The 27,768-nt window shown below is 40.1% G+C and overlaps 1 protein-coding gene across 2 annotated transcripts; it reads left to right on the plus strand.

Moving 5' to 3' along the window:
* Positions 1-1,398: 1,398 nt before the first annotated feature.
* On the plus strand, positions 1,399-7,678 carry zfp64 (zinc finger protein 64 homolog (mouse)). Of its 2 annotated transcripts, XR_009241772.1 has the most exons (7): positions 1,399-1,634; positions 1,729-1,881; positions 1,985-2,131; positions 2,721-2,783; positions 2,872-3,123; positions 4,408-5,891; positions 6,642-7,678. XR_009241772.1 is itself a non-coding variant. In XM_058643946.1 (6 exons), the coding sequence occupies exons 1-6, from the start codon at positions 1,613-1,615 to the stop codon at positions 5,820-5,822; spliced, it is 2,052 nt and encodes a 683-aa protein (XP_058499929.1). In that variant the 5' UTR covers positions 1,399-1,612; the 3' UTR covers positions 5,823-6,336. The 2 variants fall into 2 exon arrangements, 1 of the variants encoding a protein (XP_058499929.1); XM_058643946.1 differs by lacking the exon at positions 6,642-7,678 and having other exon boundaries at positions 4,408-6,336.
* The last annotated feature ends 20,090 nt before the right edge of the window (positions 7,679-27,768 follow it).

The following is a 27,768-nucleotide window of genomic DNA, read 5'->3' on the forward strand; positions in this document are numbered from 1 at the left end:
AAAGAAAAAAAAAAAGAAAAGAAAGAGGCATTCTCATTCACTCACACCACCAAGTCAGTAAATTGCCCTTGCTAGAGAGCTGGTAGAGTATGTCCTAAAGTAAGTGTCCTACAAGAACAAAGTGCTACACATGGCGAAGGCTTACCTTTCAGAGGGAGAAGTGGTCTTCCAGGTGTCACAGCTGAGGCTATAAGGTTATTTATGTGCTAACAATGCAGTCCTTTCTCTCCAAATTGTCGGTGTAATATCATTTAAATCGTTTTTTAAGTGACGCAAGAAACATTTTTGTTTTGTTTGGACCGTGGCCTGAACATTTAGCAAAGTCTGTTGTCGTTGTGAGACTTCCTGTTCGACAGGTGGCAGACATGATTTTTACTGAGTCCATGTTGAAAGCTAAAGAAATTTTATTTCTCTGAGATAAATGTCTGAATTTACGTATTACAGTTCGCTTTGGTGTGTTTTCTCCTTTTTTAGATAATCAAATAACAATTTAACGTAAATACGTTTTCAAATGACGTGTTTTTCTGTTATTGTTTTTTAAAAAAAAATCTATTTCCGCCAATCAGAACCACTCTTTGCAACTGCTTCAATGATGCGTTCAGATGCTCGTAAATTCCAAACGTTATAATAAATTCCATTACTTTTATTATTAAACAATGAACCTTGTAACTATTCCGTTGTTTGTGTGTATCTAATAAGTTGAGTAAAGTTAGAAAGTTGTTTTAAAAGGTATAAGTTGATCTTTATTACTTGTTCAAATCAAATAATGTTTTATTTGTACAGCGCCAAATCACAAAACACACATTATCTCAAGGCACTTTGCATATTAGGGCAGAAAACCTGCAATATTATAAAGAGAGGAGAAGAGAAAAACAACAGTTCACCCCCCCAAAAAAATATATCTCTTTTATTTAACAGGGTGAAATCTCTGACAGAACCAGACTCAAAGATGTGCTGCCTCCTGCACAAAAACAAATTAGAGTGTTTATATGAAATTCTTCAAAAGTATGGGTTACTTTTAAAAAAAAAATAACATCCAGCCTGTAAAAGTTGGATGAAATTAAAATGTTGATAAAATAAACATATACATTTCCAGAGCAGAAAATACAAACATTAAATCAAGGTGTATATATTATGGAAAATAAATACTGTATTATTATTTATAAATAAATGTTACATTTCAAATGAATATGCACCTATGCAATCAGTGTATTGGTGCAGTTCTTGTGGAAATTGTTCCCAGTATGTCCTTTTCTGTGCATGTGAAACCACCCCCATGCCCACATCCAGCTGAATAAAAATAGCAATGTAGGGTTTTCCCACTACATTAAAAGCAGCGCATGACGTCACCAGGGGGCGACAGAAACGCATGCCTTTCCCGCTGCCGTAAACCCCGTAGAGCATGTCGTAAAGCCCACCCGCGTTAGCACCGAGTAAACAAGTCGTCGCCAATGGCAGATTAACCGCGTTATATTTCTCATTTTTGAATATGGATTATTTATTCTGGCTCCACGTTCAGCTGAGCAGGGTCGTTTTTTATACCGTGGTGAACTTTGTGAATGTTTTAGAGGAGCCAGAAGATGAGTAGACCCACAGCAATACAAGCTCGAAAATGACAACAAACAGCAACGAAGGTAAATGAAAACAGTGAGATTTCACACCAGCGTCACACAGCGTTCTATTAATAACCATGGTTTGTTACTTTTTTGTTTTCTGACGACGCTGCAGGACACTCACTGGTGCTGGAGGTGAGCCCAGACATCCACATCTGTGGCTTCTGCAAACAGCAGTACAATAATTTTGAGGTCTTTCTCGCCCACAAGCAAAATGGCTGTGCCTTACACACCGCTGACCCATCAGTCACTACTGCAGCTCTCAAAGGTAAAAACACAGTCAATCTGGCCTGGTTGGGAGTCTTTTGCATGCAGACCTGATGTGCTTTTTGCTGGTTCTGTGCACCCAACTGTGCTCATTTTCTCCTCAGATTCCAACACAGAGTTTATTTTCGAGGAAACCTACCACACCTGTGTCATGAGAGGTGTCAAAAAGATCCTGACCAAAGCACAGAAAACACCTTCCAGAAAATTAAAACCTACCCTGACTTCAAAGAGACACAGCTGCTGTTTCTCGGGTAGGTGCTTTTCACCGTTTATGACTGTGACACATTCCTGCCTTTCAGCTGCCAAGCAGTGAGAACTGAACAGTACTGTGCAAACGGCTCAGGGCACCATTAGCTTTGTTGTTTTTATAGCTGTCAAATTCTGTGCTCATTGGCATTTGGCTGAAAGTTGGTCTTATATATTAGCAAGCTGTCAATGAGTTCACCTCAAACAACATTTGAATGTTGTTCAATGTCTTTAATAAACCTTTCACAGCATGTATGTTTTGACATGACATAGTGGAACAAACACCTGTTTTACCAATAACATTGATTAGGGGTCCACTCCAGTTGTAAGAGGGCCAGGGTTGTGCTTTTGTTCAAGTCTAAGTTTAGCTCACAATAAACAATAAGCTGCACATATGTTTCTGTGTTTTCTGCGTGCGTTCCAATAAAGTAATTTAAGAAGTAATTATACTGTATGGTTATTATAGTATTGCTAAAAGAACAATAGTGGCCTAAGACTTTAAACAGTTCTCTACCTCCTACTGGTCATAGTTACAAGTTACCAGACTTCACACACCTCATGAAATCATGTTTACTTTTGTTGCACTTTCTACAGGTTGCACTTTTAAAACACAATATGGCCAAAAAGACATGGAGCGGCATCTCAAAACCCACACCGGTAAGTCAGCTTACCCTACCCTAAACATGATGCTCTCATGCTCTTGACTAGATTTAGACACAAGTTGTTCTGACCATCCATCATCCAGGTGAGAAGCCATTTGAATGTGAGCTGTGCCACAAGCGATTTGGCCGGCGGGACAAGCTCAACATGCACAGTCGCTTACACACAGGCGAGAAGCCGCATAAGTGTAAACACTGTCCCTATGCAGCAGCAGACAGCAGCAGTCTGAAGAAGCACCTCCGTATCCACTATGATGAACGGCCGTTTAAATGCCAGATCTGTCCTTATGCTAGCCGAAACTCCAGCCAGCTCACTGTGCACCTCCGTTCCCACACTGGTAAGGACCCAAAAACCTTGAATTCTCCTCAATCCTTGTTTGGTAGATGGCATATTTGTCATTAGGGGTCCAAGAAGTATTGCTCCTCGATGCTCATGTCCCTTCTTTTTCATCACTGCTGCACAAAAATAGCCAAAATAAGCAAATAGTTACTACTACTCAGCGCTCACTGACTTCAAAATGGCACTGTAATAATCAATTTAAAGTTTTTAAAGCTATATAAACAGCAACTTGTCCTGGAGTTAAAAGTACTCAACATTTTTGCTCCATGGACCCTCTGCTCTAAAAATTTAAGTAATGTGAAGGTAAAATTAGGAGATTGCTCATCTGATTCTTATTAAATGGGGCTTGATATATGTCATTGCATTTTGACAATTTACTTGTCAAATCTTTTTTTTTTTTGCACAATCTGGGGTCACAGTTTAATATAAAACTGGGTAATCATTGAGTGCCCTGTTTTCTTTCAATAATTTTATAAATATCAATGAAGTGTAAAATTGTAAATTTAATCATTGCCAGAAAGAAAGTTACTGTCTAAATGAGAACTATTCAATTCGTATTATATTGTAATGGAAAAAAGACAGACAGATTATCAAAGCTTCTTTATGAAACCCATATTAAATGTAAAAACAACATTATATTTGTCATAACCTACACTTAACTTGCAGTATATAGCCTGTAAAATGTAAAATTACTGCTACCCACTCAAAAGGTCACTCTTAGCCTTCCTGACATCAGTGAACCCAAGCAAATGAATGAATAAATTAAGGCACCATGTGCCATGTTCATAAAATGATTAATTAAGAAAAGTTATTTTTACATTCAGTCATCAAAAACTAAATTAAAACCCAACAGACATTATGGAGTAATGTAGCCTTTACATAGCAAACCAAAACAATGGAGTATTTGAACTATTTATAAATGCTGACAATACACTAAAAGAACAGGTTCACTCTTATAAATGACAGAAATGCTATATAAAGAAATGAACAACCCGGGTTGTGATAGAAAAGATTCAATGATGATTCCTTGAAAAATGCTGTAGACACAGAAAATACAGGTCTGAAAGGTTTTGTCCTACCACAGATATCTCTCACTCTGATATACACAGGGAAACGGTGTCCCCACAATCCAGCAAGTGGCCAAAAATAGGTCAAGGTCCAGTGTTCAAATCCCTATGTGGGCAAATCCTATGCCAATAATATACCACATCCAATTGCTCTGACGAAAAAAATCACTGCCGTTTACAGCTGTATTTATGCATTTTGTTTTATTTTTGCAAAGGGGATGCACCATTCCAGTGCCACCAGTGTGATGCAAAGTTCAAAATCAACTCTGACCTAAAGAGGCACATCCGGATTCACTCCGGTGAAAAGCCCTACAAATGTGACTTTTGTGATTACCGCTGTGCCATGAAGGGCAACCTGAAATCTCACATTCAGCTCAAACATGGCACAGAGAACTCCTTCCAGTGCGTGCACTGTGATTTCAAATGTTCCAACAAGACTGCACTGCGGCAGCACTCGCGAGAGCATCAGCCCATTCAGCCCATTCAGTGTTCCAAGTGCACTTACTCCTGCTCCAGCAGGGGGGCGCTGAAAGTCCACGAGAGGATCCACTCAGAGGAGCGTCCTTTTAAATGTGACTTCTGCAACTTTGCCTCCAAGCAGCGGAGCAACCTTGTGATTCACAAAAAGAAGTGCCAGTCGGAAAGGCCCGAAAAATGCAGCAGTGGGAAAAGTAGCAGAGGTAAAAGTGGAGGAGTTGACTCTCCAAAACCTGTCAGCTCCCGATATCGGGCCAAACTAGATGCAGCTCGAGTTTTCTGCTGCGACTCATGTAGTGCTTCTTTTGTCAGGGAAGACTCCCTGCGGAGCCACAAGAAGCAGCATAGAGAGAAAATTTTGCAACTCCAGCTCCCTGTCCTAACCAAAACTGTCAACTTGGTTCCTGTTACAATGTCACAGAGTAACACCCAGCTACAAGTTCCTATTCCTTCTGACTCGATGGCTCCTTGCAGCAATGCACAGCTCAAAATTATAGTATCACATCCTTTGGCCCAGCAGAACCCCTTAATATCAGCAGGTGTGGCCAATCATAGCAAGACCAACATGGTCCTTCTAAGCCCAGAAAACCAGGACATGATAGTAAACTCCATGATCCACCAGGTCAACCTACTAACTCCCCTGCAACACCTCGGGTCGTCTCAAACGGCTGACCCTACCCTTGAACCACAAGCTGTCCTCTTGACGCAGCTCAGTCCCGAAGATGCTAACAACCCGCTCCACCAGGCCTTGCTGCAGACGGCTATAACCACTCAGGACTCCAGCAGCAGCACACAAACTTTCATCACCACCTGCTCTGAGCTGGAAGGCCTCAACGCCTTGATCCGGGAGGGTGGCACAGAGGTTACAGTGTTGACTGAAGGGAACACAGCTAGGGTGACCACAGTGACACCACCTGATATGGCATGTGGTCCACCAGAGGACATGTCTGGATCAGTTTCAGTTGAGGAGGGTGCCTTACCATCTGAGGAAAGTGCGTTACTGGTGCCAAACATTGGCGTGGGCAGCGGGAATGTGGTCATCCATGGCGTTCCACTGATTGTGTCCACTCATCCACAGCAGAGTACAATAGAACAGCTCTCTCCTAACACACTTTACTTGGATTCACACAAACTGGATGACATCCCACTGTGAGGGAATAGTTTGGTGTGTGTTTCTGAAGATAAAAAGATTGTAACTCCATCATAAGCTATTTGTTTGCCAGTAAGTAAGAACTTATAAGCATAAAGGTTATGTTTGTGCAGGTCATTAACATAGTTACAGTGTTTTGTCTCCAGCAGTTTAAATGTTAATCAAGTAACAGTGTAGCAGTGTTTTAGTTTGTGCATTATTTAGAATGATTTGTTGTCATAGCACATTTGTTCAATCCAGAGTCGTCATGTTTAACACTGAAAAGGTTTTGAATATAAAAATGAATAATACCTGCAATTTTATACACTTTTTTTTAGCGTAATTTTGCAGGCACCAGAATATGATGAAATGATTTATTCTTGCCAAACATCCTCAAATTAATTCTGAAGTGAAACGAAAGACATCTGACACAAATGGACACAACTTGAAATTGAATTTCTCTGTGCCATGTTTTCTCCTGGTTGTCCATAAGGTGGCAGCAGAGCAGTAAGAGTAAATGTTGATGTTTACTCTGAAACAGGATTGTTGCAGTCTTTATTCTACACATTCAGCATGCAGTGTATACATTTTCTTTCTTCCCCTAAACCTCATTGAGAATCTCCAAAGTAATCAATTGTACATCAAGGTCTTACGTTTTAAAAGCCAAGTTGGTCCACCAATAGATTTTTCAACAAAGTGCCTGTTTTGCTTGTGGCCATCCATTATTCAGGCTTTTTTTTGCTACCCTTACTTCAGCACTTAGTATTTTCAGAAAGTGAATGCTGTATCTGACTGAGAGTCTCCTGTGAACAGTTGACCATTGATTTCTCTCTCTTTCCTCAGCGCAAATGTCTCTCCTGATGCAGGCTTCTGCATCTTGTGGCTCAGCATGGCCGCAAACTCAGATTTAGTTGTTTACCTGCAGTAAAGTTTCACCTCGGAGCTGGTTTGGGTTTCAGAAAGGTGAATGTTAAAACCCATAACTGCATTTTAAATGTGCAAAACACAAACCAGTATGATGTATTTGGTATCATCTTTTACTTCATGTTCAGTTTAATAAATAGTCTTTTACTCTGTGTTTTCTGCAGTCATGGATTGTAAAATACATTTACTCAAACATAATAGAGATACCTAGGATTTAGATTATATGCTAATGTTTAATTTGGATAGCCATGACATGAACACTGGAAATAAAGAGAAAGGGAAAGCGATAAAGGTACGATGAACACCACCTTACCCAGCTGTGAAAATACCTGCTGTATCCTTTCAAAATTCAGTTTTAAACATGTAAGTTGTGTAAAAGGTAAATTTAAAGATTGCCAATAGGCTAAATGTTGGAGAAACCAGACTTACACTTGTTTCTTAGTTTTTACTGTTACACATTGGTGTGCATAAAACCTATGCTAATCTAGTTAGCTGTTGGATTTAGCCTTGTATGTCAGTACTCAAGAAAACAACTGTCTTACAGTTTATAGTACTTTGACTTTTTGCTAATTTAGCATATGTAAGAAATGTATGTGTTTTTCTAGCTAATTTTTTCCAGCTATTTTGACAAATCCACTTATTTTCCTTGTCATTCCCTTCTGATATGACACTGCAGCTAGCATTTGGATAGCCAAGACATGACATGAATAATGGAAACATAACACCCTACCTAGCCATAAAAGTAAATTAGTTGGCTTAGGTTTTTTTTATTTGCAGTTAATAATTATTCAAAACCTCTGCAACATAAAAAACAACAACTTCTACTTTGTTTTTGGGTCTGGTCTGGGATAAATTATGCTCTTGATAAGTGCTCCCACATTTGTATTCTAATCACACCAAAGATCTGTGCTTGCTGTCACTAGTGACCCTTTTGAACATTGTGTGCAATTTCAGAGCCAAAGTCTGTCGCCTGATCTTCAGGTGGAATTGTAGGGAAAAGCTCCTGAAATTCCTTTATGTGTGAAGATGAACGTCATGTGGGAAAAGTAAGAAGTGCTCTCTGGTGTAACTCTTTGATCTATTATCTAACAGACTTCCAGGCCCTAATCCTGAGCACTCTTGAGGAGGAGAGACCACCCCCTTCCCCTGTCCATATGTGACATCATGGCTGAGTTGAGTGATTTTTCTATGGGCTTCAACATCTTTAGTGATCTACTTGAAGAGAGTCCTTGAACCATTACAATCATATACATTTTTGATTTATTTTGTGCATGTTGGATTTTGGGTGAATAATAATACAAAATAGTAATTAGATGTGATTGGTCACAATTCATTCTTTAATATTAATTGTATTTCCCTTTAATTCCCATTTTTTAAGTATCTCCATAAATCTTAGGTTTGCTCCAGTTTTAACCTCTTTTTTTTTTTTAGAAACCTAGCAGGAGTTTTAAAGCTCTTGATACTGTATGGCACTTCTCAGTTCCTTCCTTCCTGTGTTTGAGATGTCTGCCTTTGAATAGGGTCATAAATGTCTCCACAAAAAGCAATTTCCACTCACAGCTGCTTAAAGAAATCGTAAGTTATGATGCGTTTCTTCTGGACATAAACAGATCCAGAGAGCGCCAGGTGATGGGAGGACAACAACCAGAACTGGATCACAAATGACCATTACTTATTAAAGAAAAAGAGCTGGTACTTTAAATGGTGTGAAAATGTCAAATGGCCCTAAGTGAATTTAGTATTCCAGTTAATTTCACCCATTAGAGGTGGCTATAAATTGTTGAGACAGCCACTGAGTGCAAACTGTTTTTCAAACTGCACACCCACAGATGCAATCTGTCACTCAGTTCAACAATACATTTTTGACCTTTGCTTTGTTTACACACAATTTGTAGTCCCAGGAGTAAATGGCATTGAATGCCTTAATGAAATTAACTGATTGGTAAAGTATTGATATGGATTTGTTTTCCAATGCAAGCATCATTTTACGCTGTGACACTATTGACATCTTAAGTGAGTTTTGATTTCTCAGTACACTCGAGGCTTTTATCTTGTCTTTGTTCAACTCTTTATGTGTGTGTGTGTGTGTGTGTGATAGAAATACAAGATGATAGAGCGGGACGATTTGATCAGCCCTTTACAGCCGAGTAACAAAAGACTGGCCGTAATTTGCTCCTCTGAATGCAATGTGATTATTTGTTAAGACTTTATAAGGCTAATGTGTCACACAAGGGGAATCAATATCATCACTTGGCAATTTTTGAATGTAGTATTATTTTATCTATGTGAGTAATTGTACGTCCACATTTTGCCTGGCTATATGGGCACATTCATTTCACACGCTTCACATTTTCTGAAAGCATCGGTGCCTTTTTTTGCTGTGTTTGTTTGATGTTGGGTGTTTATGGTGTTGTTTTTGTCTATCTTTGGTTGTCAGGAAGTATTACCCTGACAGGCTCTTTTGTTGTTGCTTCTTTTAGGATTGAATGCAGCAGTTTTAACACCACTTCTTGGGGGGGCAGAAAAGTAAAGTCTTTATTTTGAGTCAGTGGTTTTGGTTGTTGAGAGAAAGCCAGTGTACCGTTCTGTGCAAAAGTTATATCTGTCAAATTACGTGATCATTGGAATCATGCGAGTCAAAGTTAGTCTTATATATTAAAAAGATATCAATGAGTTTAATGCTCAAGCAGGTCTTCAATAAACCTGGTGTAATAGACATTTTTCACAGCAGAAATTGGACAAACACAGGTTTTATTATTTAGGGTTCGACTCCAGTTGTGTTTGTTAAATTGTAAGGGTAGATCACACTCAATACTTAACTTGTAGAAGCTGTTTTATATTCATCATTTTTGTTTTTTACAATTGAGAAATAATTATAGTGCATTGTCATTATAACAACGAATATAATGGTGGCTTTAGACTTTTTCACAGTACTGTATGTATATAGAAATTCTACAGTAACCCCTGGTCTCCAACACAGAGGCAGTGCTTTTAATAACAATGTCCTCTATGATGATGGTGGGTTTCACCATTAAGCAATGAGTGCTGAGTGTGATCTCGTGAATGCAAATAACCAGCTATCAGCTTTTGTGACTCAGTAACAAAGACATTTAGCCATTGTTTTCCCTTGCCCTGTTTCTGTGCCACTAACCCTAAACAAATGAATGTTTGCTAGTTTTGACCGTGCACACGGTGCCACGTATTGAAAGGGGCGAACAATCACTCAATTGTTTTCTTTTATTCCATATTTTGTGGGATGCACGTTGCACTGGGAACACTGGATGTTAGTCTTGGGCCATCATTCTGAACTGTGTGCAGATTCAGGATTTGTTTTTTTATGCTCTGTTTTGTGACACCCTCTGATCATTCTCACATGTCAGCATGTTGCTTTGTGTTTCCTCTGTCCACATTCTCATAGTTTATAGAACTGGGCAGTCACTTTGTGTGTGTGTGTGTGTGTGTGTGTTTGGCCAATTGTTTACATTTCTAGCCTGCCATTAGATTGTTCTTTGATCATTTGAAGTTATGCACTAACACTTTAAGGTTTAAAACAACAAAGTTTAACAATTTGCAGTGTAAACATTAAACTTTCAAATGAACATGAATGTGTTACACAGCATTGGTAGCCGAGAGTATTGTGCCAATTAAAGTTATTATGCAACCAAACAAAACCATTCACAATTTAAGAAATTCCACTGGTTTCAACAGATGGCTACGAGCAAGAAAAGTATTTTCTTTGTTCACACATGCCTTATCCAAAGAAAACAAACATGATGGAAATCTGATCTTTACACATACAAGCCATTGTGTGTGTGTGTGTGTGTGTGTACTTAGTTCAGTGTTTACCTTGCCTGCTTTGAAAGCTTTTAATGTGCACAGATACTGCTGCTGCTGCCAAATTAATTCCAATGCAAAGGGGGGGTGAAAAAAAAATCCAGGGTGGGTATATGGTAAAGTAGTGCAAGAAATGTGGATAACCATCAAAAGGAGCTGACATTTAAGTCTGTTTCTTGTGTAGATTTCCCCAAATGTTTTTACTTCTCACACAAACAGCCAAAAACAAGATTTTATTCCCATGTGTCCAGAGGTTTAGGTAATTTGATGTATGTCCAATATAAAATAATTTCTATTCTCAGTAATCATTCCATCTATTATTAATTAATGTGCTAATGTAAGTTACTGTTTATTTGTTACACAGACACACAAAAGAAAAGGAAGCTGTTCCTCTGTTCTGTTTTTTTGCCTCTAAATGTAATTTTCTTATAGCCACCATAATGCCAACCCAGCCCCAAGATCTAAGTCATAGCCTGTCCATATTTGCTGTTTGTTTGACCCCTTAAGGGCACGAACCCTGACTGATCCTTCATCTGAGGACAAAGCTTATGTTTGCAGTGACATAATAAATGCCTGTGCAGGGAAAACAATGGCTGATGAATTCAGCGGGAGTCTGGCACAGTGGACAGCAGAGACACTGAGTCGTGGCCCGAAACTTCCAGTGTCATGGAAAGTTTTTAGACCAAGGACCAACACCTTGACCAAACACACACACACACACACACACACACAGAGTGCTCCCAAAATTAGGGGAGTCGTCATCCAAAAAGGGATCGAATAGCCGCGGTTGTTTTAAGAGACAGTGGCGGGAAGGCAGTGAGCGTTGCCGGGATCATTGGGTTATAACACTAAATGTTTATATGAAGCTTTGTGACTGTCAGAGACAGTCAGAGATGGGGCTTTGCTCCTTGAGGAAGAAAGACGCTTTGTTTTTATAGGCTGCCTGGAATGTGTTGAGGACTGTGGACATCTGCTTTATTAGCATATGTGATTCAACCCCCAGCTATGAAACTGCTGGTGGTCTGATAATGGGTCATACTGTTACTGATATCTGCATCTCCGGACCAATCTGAGCTTTTTATTATCATTATTGTAATTATTATTATTGTTATTATGCATTTTCGACCTGTGACTGAAACAGAGGAAGTTTGCTTTTGTTTGATGAATGCAAAAAGGTTTTTTGTTTTCTCAACTGCACCACACAGAGATTAGAACTATATGACTGTGTGTTGCTGGGATTTTTAGTCTGGCTCTCCTGGAGCTTATTGGTGTGAAAATTCCTCAGAGTCATTCTTAGGTCATTACAGATGCACCCCACCCATGCACTCATACTGGCTCATGGATTACCATTTTCTTTGTTAGGCTAATTGCATTATTGGGGCTTTACAAAAATCAAGTAGGGGGTATGTGGGCTTTTGTATGAATGTACAATCACTTATGGATGCGATTTGTTGAATTCAAATGGAAATCCAATAGTTTTCGCACTTTGTTTTTGTTGTTTTGGATGAAGGTTGGTGACTTATAGCAGTTCATGCTGAACACTGATCAGTGAACTGGGTTAATGTTTGTCGAAAATATCATTCATCTCAAACATGTCCCTAATTCTAGTCTCATCTGGGGTCGACCCCCAACACACAGCCTGAGGCTACTTCCTGTTTTCACAACCTTTTGTCGGATTATGAATGATGAACCATTTCTCCAAAAAAAAAAAAAAGGCTGACTGATAAAGATCACGTGACAAAGTCCCCTCAGACAGATATCATCTATTAAAAAGACCAGGCCCGTGTAACCTGACACCTTTAAGGGAATGCACTCAATCAAGCCCATTGTTTCTGCTCACATACAGTTCCTTCTGTGAGATAAGTATGGCCTGGTCACACAGATAACAACAATGCCTTAAAAGCGTGGATGAGATGTTCACTGTCAACACCTCCAGTTTGTGAGACTCAGTTTGCCCAGTTTAACATGCTTGCTCTACTCAGGCAGGGCAGCTGTGGTCATAAAAGTGGAAGAAGAACAACACGATGACAATCTTCACATGTGTGGAAAGTGAGCCCCCCCCCCCCCCAATAAGCCATTGTGTCTGATATCACATAATCCCAGACGATTATTCAGTCACTTAGTCATGTTTAAATGATGAGGTGAGCCTCTTCTGAATAGGCCACATAAATATTATGGCACGGAGGATGTGAGTCGGGACAGAGGGAGTCCAGTTCATCGAGCCATTACTTGAGTTGAAAGGAAGGAGAGGAAGTCAGTTTGAAGATTTGTCATCAGAAGATCTCTCTGTTTTAGGAAAGGGGTGTGTGCTGCACGGCTCAGGAATGTGGGAAAAAATCTCAGTGTTGCAGAGCCCCCCCCCCACCCACCCCCCCATAAATGAGTCAACAACAATTTACCAGAGTTTAAGAGAAAAACCAAAACCAGGACACTTGAAAAGCAACAAAAATACTTGATTAATCTAACCATAAATCTGCAAAGCCACAGGTCAATCAAGACGTGACCTGATTTTGTGTCCTGCTCTGACTGACTGTAAATTATTTTTTTCCCCAAATTAAAAGACCATTGTGAGATAGTTGCCTTGTTCACACACACACACACACTCATCGCCAGTGGTGGGAGGTTGACGTATCCATCTGGGCCTGCTGCAAACGGGCTGCTAATCCTTGACAACTGTGCCCCTCTGGCACCATATCCGTTGCACTGCTGACCGTGTGATACAATGGGCTCCCCTCCTTTGTCCTTGAAATTATTTTAATTAGCCCCACAGTGGGGGCCGTGGTTGCGAACATATGACTGACAACATCACAGGACCATGATACTGCGGACTTGAAGGTGGAGGAGAACGCACGGGCAATGAGTAATCAAAGGTAGAAGGGACCAGTGCAGCGTTTCCAATGACAATAAATTAATTGAATTAACCCTGGACCTCAACTGCTGTGCGAGGTAAAGAAAATCCCTACATTTAAGTTGAAAATCAAATTATTCTAAATGATGATTTGATTACCCTGACTGAAGGAAGTGGGAAACAAATGTGTCAGTGGTGTGTAGTTGATTTAAGAGGCTGATCAACAATTCCTGTCTGGAAAAACCTGCTGAAAAACTCACAATGAGCTCTCCCAAAACTAATTTCTCAAAAGTTACTTTCAGCACTTATTGCAAAGCTCTCAAACCTGTTGTGCTTGCTGATCCATGATTCACTGAACAAATGTAGTGTGTATGTGTCTGTTGTGGGTGTGTGTGTGTGTGTGGGTGAGTGAGTGAGTGAGTGGGAGAACATCCATGTGTAGGGTTAGATAAGCTGAAGCCGCCACCACCAGTACACTTGCAACACTTGGACCACCAGGACTTCACAGTCGGACCTGCCGACAAGAAGTGAAATGAAGCCAAGTCATAATGTGATTCAAGAGGATCATGTGACATCTAAAACACACCGCTGTAATCCAACATCCGTGTCTCTTGTGTTGGACACTTTCATTTAAAAAAAAAAAGGAAAAAAAAGTTATTTCTTGGAATCTCTGTGTAATTTTAGTTAGCAGGGAGAAACTGCTATAATATTATTGATTTCTAACATCAGCACAGAAGACAGTTGAGCTCTGCCGATAAAAAAAAAAAAAAATGGAGACAAAAAACTTACTTTGGCCTTTTTATGTTAATGCTCTCACCCCCTGTCCAAAATCAGCTCTCCCAAGTCAAATACACCCATCCCCCCCTCATGTCGTCCTCCTCTCCCTACCCCATGGGAGGAGGGGTGGTAGTCAGAGAGAGAGAGAGATCCCAAACCATCTGAATCCCTTTTAACTAAGTGGCCAGAGAGGAGTAAGGGCAATTATTCCACCATGTTGCATTCCTTTTCAAAAGAGGATAGCATCACTGTTCAACACATGGAATGCAAGCTGTGTTATGGGCACTGTAAGCATGTCACATCCGCCCGTTGCTCACAAAACACTGGAGATGTGCACCAGAAAACGGCAAAACAGGTGCTTACAAACAGCATTTAGTGCCTCGTGCACAGTTGGAAAGACCGACATAGGCCGATTTTCCTCATATCACACTACAGAGATGACGAAATGCCAGTAAAAGACGTGTTGGTGCTTTGATTATTATCAGCCTATAATATCAAAAGTATATTTTATTGGAGTATTGATGAAACAGAAAGCTTCTTCTTACTTATTATATATAATATACTTATATTACTGAGCCATTATTGAGCAGAAAAGTCACTATTGTAGTTAGTTGAGGTGTCCCATATTATATTATTATCAGATCTTATACTGTAAGAAGAAATCATGTGGTGCAATAATGTAGTGTATGATGTGAATATTTTAGATATAGACATAAAGGGCCACACAATGTTGTAGTGGCTATCACTGTTGCCTCGCAGCAAGCAGGTCGCCAATTTGAATCCCGGCTCCTTCTGCATGGAGTTGGCATGTTCTCCCTGTGTGTGTGTGTGTGTGGGTTTTCTCCAGGTAATCCGGTTTCCTCCCACAATCCAAAAAACATGCAGAGGTTAATCCGACTCTGTAAAAAGGTGTGAATGTGAGCGTGATTGGGTTTGTGAACGAAGGGATGCCAGTTTGAATCCTTCCACAGCTCAAGGGCTAAGTTGCCGCTTATGAAAGTACCTTAAACCCCATTGTGTGCAGATGTGTGCTGCCCTCTCCTCCCGTGCTCAGTTTGTGTATTCACTACGCCCGTAAACGGCTTTAGATAAAAGCTTCCGCTACATGACTCAATGTAAATGTAACCTGGCATACACAATCACAATCATCCTAGATTTGACTGTTAAACATGAAATGTCTGTCAATCATACTGTCAATAGATCATTCACTGAACATTCAGTGGTTTAATGTGTGTTTAAAACACACACACACACATTCATAGGTTTTTTTTAGATTATCCAGCATTTCTGAGATAACCCCAGTACTTATACTTTAGGTCAGTTTCCTGTCACTATATTTAAACACAGTTTTAAAGGCAAAAAAACCAAAATGCAGCTGTGGGACATTTTGACCAGAGAGGTCTACAATTAGCTGAGATTAATAACGGTGAGCTGTGATGATGCCCCTCCTCCCACTGGTGCCCTCAGGCACAAGTTGTAGGAGAAATAAGTGTTTGTTTGTTTCCCCCTTCGTGGTTATACTGATTACATGAAATTGGAGAAGTTGCATGGCGTTTTTTTCTTTTCTTTCACCTTTCATAATCACGTCATTGAAAATGAAAGAAAGGAGAGGTCATGTTGAATTATAGGCTCAAGAATGTCGGGTGCAAAAGTGTAGGCATGTGGCAAAGACTGTGAATTAATGTGCAATATTTAGTATCTTGTTTAAGTTGACATATCTTCCTTTTGCAGTATTATGTACACAAATCAATACTTCCATTCTTCTTGTGGAGTACTTTTATGTCAGGTATTTGTGTTGTTCCTTTGGTTAATGTGCTGTGCAGGGTGAGCTCTGTAATTTTGTTGTTTTGCTCCATTAACAACAACAAAGCTGTAATTGGTTTTCCCTCTTGTGTGGTTATGTTAGTATGTCCACTGCAGGTCTCCATGTGAAGAAAAGGTTGTGTGGCATAATCTTCATTTGTTTGTTATCCTCATTTGATCCTCCTAAGATTATTATTATTATTATTTTTTAACCATCGATTAATAACACCATTAAGTAAGGATGAGTATTCAGTTGTAAATGAGGTTATAGGTGGAAGCTCAGACTGGAAGCAATTCTGGACTTATATCAGTAAAGTAACACATTTGAATTTATTCAGTTAATTTCTTTATTTATTTGCAGAGGTGGAAAGTAATGGATTACATTTACTCTCGTTATTGTAATTGAGTAGAGATTGTGCATACTTTTTTTATTTTGTAATTTCACTTTTACTTAAGTAGGTTTTTTTTTGAATTACTGTACTTCACTAGTTTTTAAATCACATCTGTTAATGAGTAAAAAAAAATGTTGGCCTGAAATTGGAAATATATAAATAAATAAATCATGAAGCGGAAACTTTGACAGGGAACGATGACGACAGGTGAATTGGTGCTAATTAAGGTCCCTGAGCGAGTGGGAAAGTTAAAGCATTTGTGACCTTTGACCCATTTTGACCGATGCATTATGTGTTTACATATGTTATTTAGTAAGATACTTTTTTACTTTAACTTGAGTACATTTTTTTAGACCAGTACTTTTACTTGTACTTAAGTAAAATTTTATCAAAATTAGTGGTACTTTTACTTGAGTAGAATATTTCAGTACTCTTTCCACCTCTGGTAACAGTATTCTAAAGAATCTATAAGAAGATGCTGGTGTAAATGAGGCTCAGACCAGACAAAATTCTGGATATTATAATATAATAATATAAATAAAGAAACAGATGAAGTTGCATGTAAAGTGCTGATTTTAACTTATTCGATTTTGAATGTTGGGACTGTGGGTGGGGTCGGCCATGGGATGGCGGTTTGCACAGGGCCTATTCATTAAACCTCTTTTCATTGAAACTCCTCACACTAAATATGTGGCTTTAATATACCATATTCTCCCTCTGTATCACCTGTGTGTTCCACCTGCAGCTTGTGGAGTATTGATTGCCACCGTCAGCCTTGCAAGGTCCACTCCTTGAGCGGTGTTTAATGGAGCTCGTCGTCTCCAACCAATTTTCTCACCGTTTCCCCCTGAAACTGGACACTCGCGCCCGTGTATCATCCAACAGCACCTTTCTTAGGAAGCGACTGGAGCATGGAGTGCAGCTTTGAGGCGTCTTTTTAAAAGTAAGACAATGAGTGCAAGACAAATTTCCAACTGAGCAGCTGTGTGGTGGAAAACACTTGCCTTTGTCCACTCCTTCCAGCAGTCACATAGGGGCTGTCATATGCTCTGCATTTGCTTGACTGTTTTAGATGGCTTTTTGACTGCATGTGGGGTGGAACCAAACACATTCTTATGTGTGGGAAAGTCAAAAGGTATAGAAACAGATGTAGCATCGCTCAACCCCCGTGTAGCCCATGCACATCATCTGTGATGTAACTGGGGGAATAAGCTGGGTTCAGCAATCAATGTCATTTTTACGGTTTTACCGCAATAATCCGACGTTGTGGGAATATGCGAGTTAGGTGATGCGGATCGACCTGTATCTGTGTGTATCAGTCTAATGCTGAATGTTGTGACGGTCACTGAGTCAGACTGGGCAACCGTAGTGCCATAAGTTCTTGTTGTGACTACATGGTGGAGAGTTGGGATGACGATGGTGGGAGGAAGGGCTGTGCCACGGGTCCAAGCCAGATAATACCCGGAAAGAAGACTGTAAACAAACAATGGCGTCCAAAGCACTGTGTATGATTCTTGCTGTGTTTTGTTCAGAAACAACAACAAAAAAAAAAAGAAGGAAACCCAACTCATCTCACAAAATGAGGTGCCCTGTGCTGTGCTCAACATTACTGAAATGATGGAACACATTGTCGAAGGAAGAAGAAAGAAAAAAAAATCAAACATACCAGACATTCTGTCAGGACGCCTCCCAGACATGGCCTTGAAAGTCTTCCATCACACAGGATAGAATTATCGATTCCCAAACCCAACAACTGCCAGATCGGACTATATCCATGTAGTCTGACTTCAGTCTTGTATGAAGTATCTTACCACAAAATGACTTTGGTGGAAGTTGAAGTCACTACTTATAATATTAATTAATGTATATGACATTTACTGTACTTAAGTATCAAAAGTCATCTTCTGATATAAAATGTACTTATGTTTTAGTAAAGTATTAAAAAAGCAAGCAGTAGGAATTGAGCCATGGTAGCTCAGTGGTAGGGTGAGTTGTCTTTCAACTGGAAGCTTGTGGGTTCAATTCCTGGCCCTGCTAGTCTATATTTGTCCTTGAGCAAGACTGAGGGCTGACGCCGCACGATGGTGTGATTGAGGTTTATTTTAGGTTGCCAAGGACTTACAAAGATATTCCCACAAGTCTGAAATGAATATTTCATGCATACATTACACTTGTTTTGTGGCCACAAATTAGTAGTTTGTGGCCACAAATTAATATTTCGTGCACACCTTTTACCTATTTCATATGTCATGTCTGGGGCTAACAATGGCCGTAACTGAGCTCTGACATATATCACCTGTAACTCCACGGTCACCAACGAAACATTTTTTAAAAGGGGAGGAATACACTTGAAATCTCTGTTGTTAGTGTCTCATCCCCAACGTCACAGTGTCTGTATTGTGTTAGCAGGCAGATTATATGTGCTGACACACAGACAGCAGCCAGCTGAATGTGTCTGTGCGATAAGTCTGACCCTCAGCCTTTCATCCTCTGGACATTTGGACGGAGACACACACAGGTCAGGTTTAATGACAGGCTGTCATTGCACCTCTAATGTACAATGTGTTGAGTAAAGGCCGTTTTACTCGTCCTTGTGTGGAAAATGGTTTTCCCACTGAAAACAAAAAGGGTTCATGAATTGATGATTTGAAAATGTAAGGTTATGACTAAGACAGTATGTGTACTTTTTTGGTTTATCGGGACTATAATTCCCGCCCCACGCCACCAGGGTGGGTTTATGTAATAAACCCACCCTGGTGCAACCCACTTCTCCTCTCTCCCCCGGCCCTCCCCACAAAGAAACTAAATATGAACAACATTTCCTTTTGAGGAGTCTGACTGTAATGGAATACTTGTTAAAAAGAGAAGAATGTGCTTTAATTTGTCAAGGGGATCTGAGCTGACAACTTTAGTAAAGTCCACTATAACAACCTTCCAGGGCCCCTGACCTAGGGAGGGAGTGACCCCTGACCTTATTTGGGCCTCTTTTATGAGGACTTTTTTTTGCTCCGGCCAGATGGCTAAACTATCAAAGGGTTTTTTTATGAGAAAAATCTGCAGGCAAGAGTGGAGTAGTATATTTATCTCATTGTGTGCAGGGCGAAGCTTCTGTGACTTCCGACTAAAGGTGAGTCGAAAAAAGGGGAGTGGACAAACGGGAGCGTCATCGCCTGTCCCCGCCCCATCGAAGATTAAAATGAAGGAGAAATGTGGCCTTTTTTTTAAATAAATCTATTAAATATTCATATATATATATATATATATATATATATATATATACAACCTTCTACTGATTCCAGCTGCAGATTTCGCAGGATGTTTGGATGTTCTCAAACAAATTTTGTAATCAAATTACTAAGACAGGAGGCAGAGTTTAATGTTGACTAAGGACGGGAAACTAAAAGGGAAAAATGATTTTATGTCATGTTTGTTTTTCAGCTTGTGTTTAAAAAAAAAAGGTTGTTCCACTCTTTGAAAAGACTTCATGCTACCATGATGATTCTGATCATCAGAATCACCAGAGATCACCGATGATGGCAAATCGGTCGACGTTGTGTGTTTGGGAAAGAGAAGAGTTGTATGTCCCAGGGTCACCATAACTTGCTCCGCTCACATCACTCATGTGGCGTCTTTATGAGCGATGGGATGTTTTGTTGGATTAGGTTTCCGGGGGGAAGCATTTCGGGGCCGGTCTGTCAGGAGAGGAGACCGATACAGGGACGGGCCGAATCACGTTTTTGATAAGCACACACATATTTAGCCCCCATTTGCATGTGTGTGTGTTTGCAGACATTTCATAGGAGCTGACGATGAAAGAGACACTCTTTCTGTCACACTGGTGAAAATCCTGCCCAGCAGGGAGTAGATACTACACACACACACACGCACACACACGAATATTCACACAGCTGTTGTAAGCATTACCTGTTTGTTGTTTTCCACAGAAACTGACTCAGCTTCATTTTTGTATGAACAGAAGCCTGAAGTCATTTCCTCTGATGCGTTGGAAGGTTTCATGTCACTGATGCACCAACGTTCACATGTGCATATTGAGTGCATATTGAGTTTTTTATTAAATTACTTTTGATGTTTTTTTCTGTATTATTTATGTTTTTGGATAAAAACATAAACATTGGTTCATCAGCTTTGATACTATCCAAGCCTTCATAAATGTCATCGGCCTGGTCGCTGTGGCCGTTCTCTTCTCTTGATTGCGCTCAAAAGGTCGAGCGAGATCTGAAGCCACTGGAGGCAGTTAAAATAATAAGAGCTGACCATGTGTTTGAGGTTATAAGAAGGGAAGCCCCCTCCACCACCCCAAACACAATCACCCCAAAACAGCCTCCAGGGAGACTCCTGCAGTTTATCTCGACATTAAACCGCATATTTGATGATAAGAAACATTTTCATTGAAACAATCTTCATTCATTGTAACCAGCCACATCTCAATGGTTTGTGTGTTCAGTGGAGGGCGGGGGGTGGGGATGCGAGTAATTATGGGTGTTATTTTCCACCACAGTCAACACAGTTGCCTTTTTATCTTTTTATCCTCTTTTTTTTTTTAAGAGTTTAATTATTTCCCATCAACTCTCACCCGCACACTGTAATTTTAATGGAAAAGATGCAACAGATAAATAAATAAATAAACCAAGGCAACCGTGAAGTACGTGCTGTTTACTTCTTTCTGCACATGTAGTCCCACATGCACACACACACACACACACACACACCCCTGTTTCTCCCCCTCCTACCAAAAAAAAAATCCTCAGCAGCACGCATGTACATAAGCCTCCAGATAGCTGTCTCCGCCCACTTTCATTCACAAAAAGGCGAAGGAGGTGGAGCCAGTAGTCACCTGAAATGTGCATGAGTCACTGCATGAGCTCAGCGAGCATCTGCTGTGCACAGCTGAGGCAGACGCTGAAGTGTGATTGTAACATTATTTATTTTCCGACCAAATGTCGATCATAAAAAAGAAAACATCTGTCAGTGTGTGGTACATCATTTCATGCCATTTTGACTCCACTGTTGGATTCAGTGTCTTGCAGATGATGAGGTATAGACCCAGCATTTTAAAGGAAGTTTCTGTTGTGAAATCTCTTAAAGGTTAGAATACAAAGACCCTGGAGCACTGGCCAGCCCACCCTGCAGATGGCCGGAGGATCAGAGGCTGTCAGCACGCTTAAACGAGCCAAGAGTCGAGGCTTCAACCCTGCGGGGGAGGACAGAGCATGAATGGGGTATTTCCACCAAAGTCTATAGCCCCCCACTGGGCATTTGTAAAATGATTTGTGGCAAATTTGTTTAATCAATATGGACGTGGGGGTTTGGATACCCCTCGTCAGACAGAATTCTTTCTCTCTCCCCCCCTCTTTTTTTTTTCTTACTTAGCAATGCATGAGGGCTCACTGTGAATAACACGAGCTGTGAGGGAGTGAATGTGCAGCTTACCTGAGAGGGAACAAGTTATTGATCAGTGGAGGCAAAACAGTCACAGACGTTTGGGCACATCATACACATACACTTACTCTTTACGTCTATTGCATCTGTTCATATAGTTGATGTAAAGATTTGTATTTCCTTTTCTGTAACAAGAAGAGTTTATATATATATATATATATATATATATATATACATATATATATATATATATATACAGTATATATATATATATATATATCTTAGGTGTGAATGTAGAAAAGCAACTCTCTGCATCATGCAGCTGTACAGATGGGCATGTGGCTCCATTCCAATTCAAAGTAAGAATAAAAAGGACAAAGACATTATAGGGTTTTCTTCTTTTTGTCCATTGCTTGCACTTTACAGTTGTTCCTCCCATAAAGTAAACCACCCTTTCTCTCTCTCTCTATCACTCTTTCTCTCTTTCTCTCCCACACACACACAGACGCACATAAATCTCAGACAGTCTTTTTTCTCATCACAGAGGTTGCTGACTGTGGGTTAGGAAAATTAGGAACATCGATAATAATCTTGATAATCATCTTTATTTATAGAGCACCTATCAGCACAAAGTACAACATGCTTACCAGTGCAAAGACAGACAGAATATGACATTTGCATAATATCCACTAAAAGAAACAACAATTAATACAACAAACAAATTAACAACAAAAGAGAAAAATGAAACAATTAGAACTGAATAAACAAAATGCTCCACTCTTTCGTTATACAAGGTTAATGTTTTACTGTGCTTTGTCCCTTTTCTAAAAAATGAAATAAAATGAACACAACTACAAATAAAGATTTCTCTTTGTTTTTTAATTGTCTCTGTGTTTTATTGTCTTGTTGCATCTGGCTCTTTTCCTGTTGCATGTGATAAATAAATAAACATGTTATCCAAGAGGCGGGCATACACACACAGTAGCTCCTGGTTGCTTCCTTGTTGCTGTGCACGTTTCTTATTTGCAGCTTTTGCTTTTTGCGGCGGAACATTTCCGGCACTTCCTCTGGAATTGTTTGTCTTTTCAAACCCTGCACAGCACATAAGAACGTTTGTCACACACTTTTCAAACGCAGTGAGATGAACAACTACAGCGGGTCCTTGTGTGTGTGTGTGTGTGCGTGTGTGTCTCTTTCTTTTCTCTTCTCTCCCCAACTTCCTATGAAAACCGTGCTACCAGAGCTTTCCACATCACAGTTCCTGGACAGATGTTGGCAGAATCCCTAATTTCATTCACATTCTCTCAGCCTGTCAGTTCTGAAAGGGGTGGAAACACGAGAGAAAATAATCGGCAGAACATCCTATAAGTGTGAGTGTGGGGGCAGCAGATGTGGGTGTGGAGGGGGCAGCAACTGGGCCTCACCAAGGCCCATCTGACCATTGTTCAGCAGAGAAGCCATTGCGCTGGTTGCTATAACAACCATAATACACTCCTATCCATGTCCCTGTACAACACACGGTAATAACAAGTTAGTTGAAAAGAAGCCACAACTTAAACATTTTTCTTTATTGTTTATGGTTTTTATGAAATAAAAAGGGGATTCAATGTTCATATTTAACATAACACTCATACTAGAATACCACCACCGTGATTTAAAGAGCACAACGTTGTAAAACTCTCATGTATTTTCTTAATCTTTGAGGTGAAACGTGAAACAATACAAGTGAATCTGTTGAATACAGTAGGCAGAGGCTCCGGGGATTAAGCGTTTCTTTCAGCGGTCACAGAAGGCAGTCAATACCTCTGTGGTCTGCAGCTGTCTTTGTCAATGGCTGCTGTAAACCTACATTGAAGAGTCTGAAAAACCCCCCAGGTGTCTTTATAGTCTTTGAGCCACATTCACTGTCAAGTGCTTTATGTTGCACGTTTCATTTGTGTGCCATCTTCTTGTTTTTCTCCTTCAACACCCTAGGGATCCTCTGGGAGCCTTTTTCTCTATAACTGACCATTTCAAAACACGGTCAAATTAATTATTTTAATTGTACTATTAGCACGTTTTCTGTAATATCAAAGGGTTTGCAGGGGAAAAAAAAATATTATGAACTATCAATTCACGGGTCTTGGTTTTGTGTGTATCTGATGATGATCAATGATCAAATTATGTGTATATGTGTGTGCAGACGTTGATGGGTGCATCAGCATGAGCTCATGTTGACATTGGCACGTTACCGTCATCAATGTTTCATCAGCATCATACTTGCTGCTCCAGTTGCTTTACCATCTGGGGCCACTTTTCCACAAACCTTAATCCATCAATGTGAATGACCATAACATGTGTCCTGCTGCACCATAAACCAACAAGGTTAGATTTGATTTTTCATTATTATTTTTTTTAATATTAATAAAAAAAATATATATTATAACTGTTTGGTGGTTAAAACTTACACAACTGTTTAAATATGTATTGGATAACAAGGTAGAACTTCACTTCTTTTCAAATTCATCCTATCCCACTGTTCTCTCCCCTTCAACCAATATTAAGACATGGAAATGGTCACAACAGGAGTCTGCAGCGTGCTATTGTAGAAGTGTTGCATTCTTATAAGCTAATTAGAAGCGAGAGAGGGCCGACGTCCTGCAGCCCCACTGCTCAGTACTTCCCACCCTGTAAATGTTTATGACCCTGGCCCAGATTGAATCTCAGATTTGAAGGATTGGCCCTCCTGTGGACTCACAGCTTGATGGTGACTGCAAAGCTCTCCCTATCTCATTGTTTATTGTGCCTCAAATTCTTCAGGTTTGACCTCTTCATACCCAAAAACTAAAAAATTCTACAATCCCTTTTGAAAATCCACAGAAACTGAACGCGCGGCGAGGTATCCTCCTCTGTGTAAATGTGCTGTGTCACTTGTTGTACTTTACTTTATAACATTTGTAAGGCTTGTTGTCACGTAGCGGGGCTGATTGGGAGTGAGAGTGAGAAGTGGACACAGAGGGGTTCTCTTCATTCCCAACCCTCTATTGTTTATTGATGGAGGCAGTTGTCGTAGTCATGCAATAACAAAAGCCTGACTATTGCTGTGTTTACCTCTGCACAGGAACCACTGGGCAATTCTCCATTAAATTACAGCCATGTGTGGGCCACTGATCTCTCCCCTCACCCGCCCTCACCCTGCACACACACACACACACACCAATCACACGCGCAGGGTCGAGTAGGTTATTAGACTGTTGCCATCACTATAAGTCCTTCAACAGAAAAAAAATTGGCTTTTTCTCTGTCACGTGACAGAAAACGTTAGAAAATAGAGGGCAAACAGCCGGCAGTTACAATCATTTTGAGAATAATCGCCACTCTGAAGCTGAATTAACAAAGGAAAAGAAGAAAGAAAGAAAAAAAAATCATGACCAGAGCAAAAGTTGTTTGTGGAATGTTGTGGCATGTAATTTCCTCTCAGCCCCACCCCCCCTGAAGTGCTTTCAGTCAATGGTGTGAGACAAATAAGCCGTCATCTTGTTATCTCTCAAGTCACAGATCTAGTTTAAAGACAGTCATTTATACTTCCTGCTTCACCCAGGTGCTACAAGCATTTTCAGCTCAGCAGTTAACATGCAAATGCCCCTGTTCAATTAAATTCTGCGTTGTTGTTTTGTTCTCACAAACTGCGAGTGAGTGCATGTGAAAACAACACGTATACTCATCTGCATAGTAGTTAAAAAAAAAAATCTACATCTACACGGTCAGTTGACCAGTCGGTGTATGTGGCGTGCACGACGACTCGTGTCTGTGATCCTTTTCAAAAGGGCAACAATCGCCGGGTGCAAAACAATATTGGTGCAGCAGACAAACATCCAATACCTTTCACCCCCGATGCCCCTGCAGCCTCTATTCTAGGCTGATGCTGCCACACAAAAGAGTAAATACATGTGTTTGTGAAAAGAGACGAGATATTTGCCAATCGATAATGAAAACAGTCTGACACTATAGTCATTGTCGTGCGCCTCCTCCAATCATCCGCACTTGCATTTGCCAGATAATGCCGCGCGTACGTGATTGTGAAACTGCTGAGAACAATCAGTCCGAACAGTTTATCCATAAGCAAAGTTTATATTGTGATGTGACCAACAGGAGGTCACATGGACCGTTTTCACTTTTGCTTTGTCCTCGACATTTTTATACCCCTTTCTATGAGAATCAAGTCGTGCATGAAAAAAGAGAGTGCGAGAGAGAGAGAAAACTTTTCCCTTTGTCCTTTGTGTGAGCTTAATGACAGTATTTATGACTGCAGGGGAGGAAATGTATTTAGGGGCACCTGAAGAAAAACAACACAGGATCAAATAATAAAACAGGATCTAGGAAATGTACTCAGAAGTGATCCTGATGGCGATGAGCAAGAAATCCGCTCATCCATTATACGACTATTTGTGCTGTGGAAATGTCTGGTGTTGTTTTTCAGGAGTTTACATAGAAATGTTTTACTGTGTTTCTCTTTTTTTAGTCAGTTTATTATTTGACAATTTAACACTGATATAGTCCGGTAATATCATGGAGTGTCTACAGAATCAAGTACGTTTTGGACTTGTGAAGGGAAGAGAATGTTTATCCTTAGCCCTTTAACACCTAAGCCTCAAAATGGACTTCTTTGCTAGTTTTTAGTTTTAGTTTTTGCCCAGTTTTCCAGAATAACTTTCAATATCTGGCACTTATTTACAGTTTAATGCATGTTGAAATACAATACAACAATTTAAAACGAAGAGAAAAACACTAGTTGTACATGACATGCGTGTTAAATTTGAAATTTGAACAGTATAAAACATATTTTAAATAACATTTCTTTGAGTCTTTGTTAAAGGGTTAAAAATGCAATTATAAGTAAAATATATAAGTATTTTTCTTTCTCAATGATGAAAAATACAGTTTTCAGATGTTATATATCAAGTCTTGCAGACATCCAAGTCTGTTCTGTTGGTGTTAATAACTCAAGTGACACTTCAAGTGTCACAAAAATCCATCCACTCATTCAAATGCCGTGCCTCCCATCGTCTTCCTCTGTGCTCCAGTGCAAACATACAAGGATGCGTAAAGCAGACTAAACAACAGCGCTGGTTATCACACCGGCGTGAAACCGCTTCCCCAAGTTGCCCCTTGTGCCCCTTTCATCTTTTAGAGAGTCCTAAAAAAACACATGTTCAATTCACAATTCCTCAGCAAGTGTCAGGGCCGTTATTGTTTGTCCAGTCATCGTAAACGTGTGGGCAAATGACGCGTCTGTGAGACTTAACGTCTCTCCATCTCGCGAGCATTCTCTGTTTTCTAGCTGCACTGTCAGGCAGTTATGAGGCTTTTATGTGCCATGGACCATTGTCAGATACATGGCCTGGTCAAGGACACCACATTTGTGTTTGCTTTCTGTGCCTGCGCTGCAGCATGCCACTTCAGCAGCTGTGTGTGTGTGTGTGTGTGTGTGTGTGTGTGTGTGTTCCTAGTCATAACATGGACTGACCAACACATAATGACTACAATTGATTTCTTTAGAAAAAGAAAAAAAAAAAAGGTAGAGAAACGCCAAGGTCCCGTCAGTTAACATGGCGTACACTCGATGTCCAGAGAAGCAAGGTGGATTTCTATTTTCTATTCTTTCACATAACCTTGTTCCGTCTATCACTGCTGATTTGGGGTTGTGTCATATTTACTGTATTGTTCCATTTTCTATAGAGAGATAGGTTGCACAGCTGATGGTACGCGCTCTGGTTCCCACCTCTGCAGTTTAACGACCGCACACAGTTTGAGTTGTTTGGATTGAATGTGGAAGAAACAGCGTATTCAAGCATAGTTTCTTATTGGGGGCAATAAACCGTCTAGACAGGACTCCCCTCTTTTTTTCTTCACCTTCAGCCAAGCCCTTAAAGGGCATTTGTTTATTTGAATATATTGGCTCATCCTTGTCTCACACGAATCAGCTGTGGGATTATATAAGACGCGGCAGCAT

Source organism: Solea solea, chromosome 11 (genome assembly GCF_958295425.1).
Source record: "Solea solea chromosome 11, fSolSol10.1, whole genome shotgun sequence".
NCBI lineage: Eukaryota > Metazoa > Chordata > Actinopteri > Pleuronectiformes > Soleidae > Solea > Solea solea.

What these genes read in the sequence shown, in the direction of transcription:
- zfp64 (XM_058643946.1), top strand. Translation starts at nt 1,613, where the DNA reads ATGACAACAAACAGCAACGAAG. An exon ending in GACAACAAACAGCAACGAAG is followed by an intron (nt 1,635 to 1,728) that starts GTAAATGAAAAC and finishes ACGACGCTGCAG; the next exon opens with GACACTCACTGGTGCTGGAG. An exon ending in GCACCTCCGTTCCCACACTG is followed by an intron (nt 3,124 to 4,407) that starts GTAAGGACCCAA and finishes ATTTTTGCAAAG; the next exon opens with GGGATGCACCATTCCAGTGC.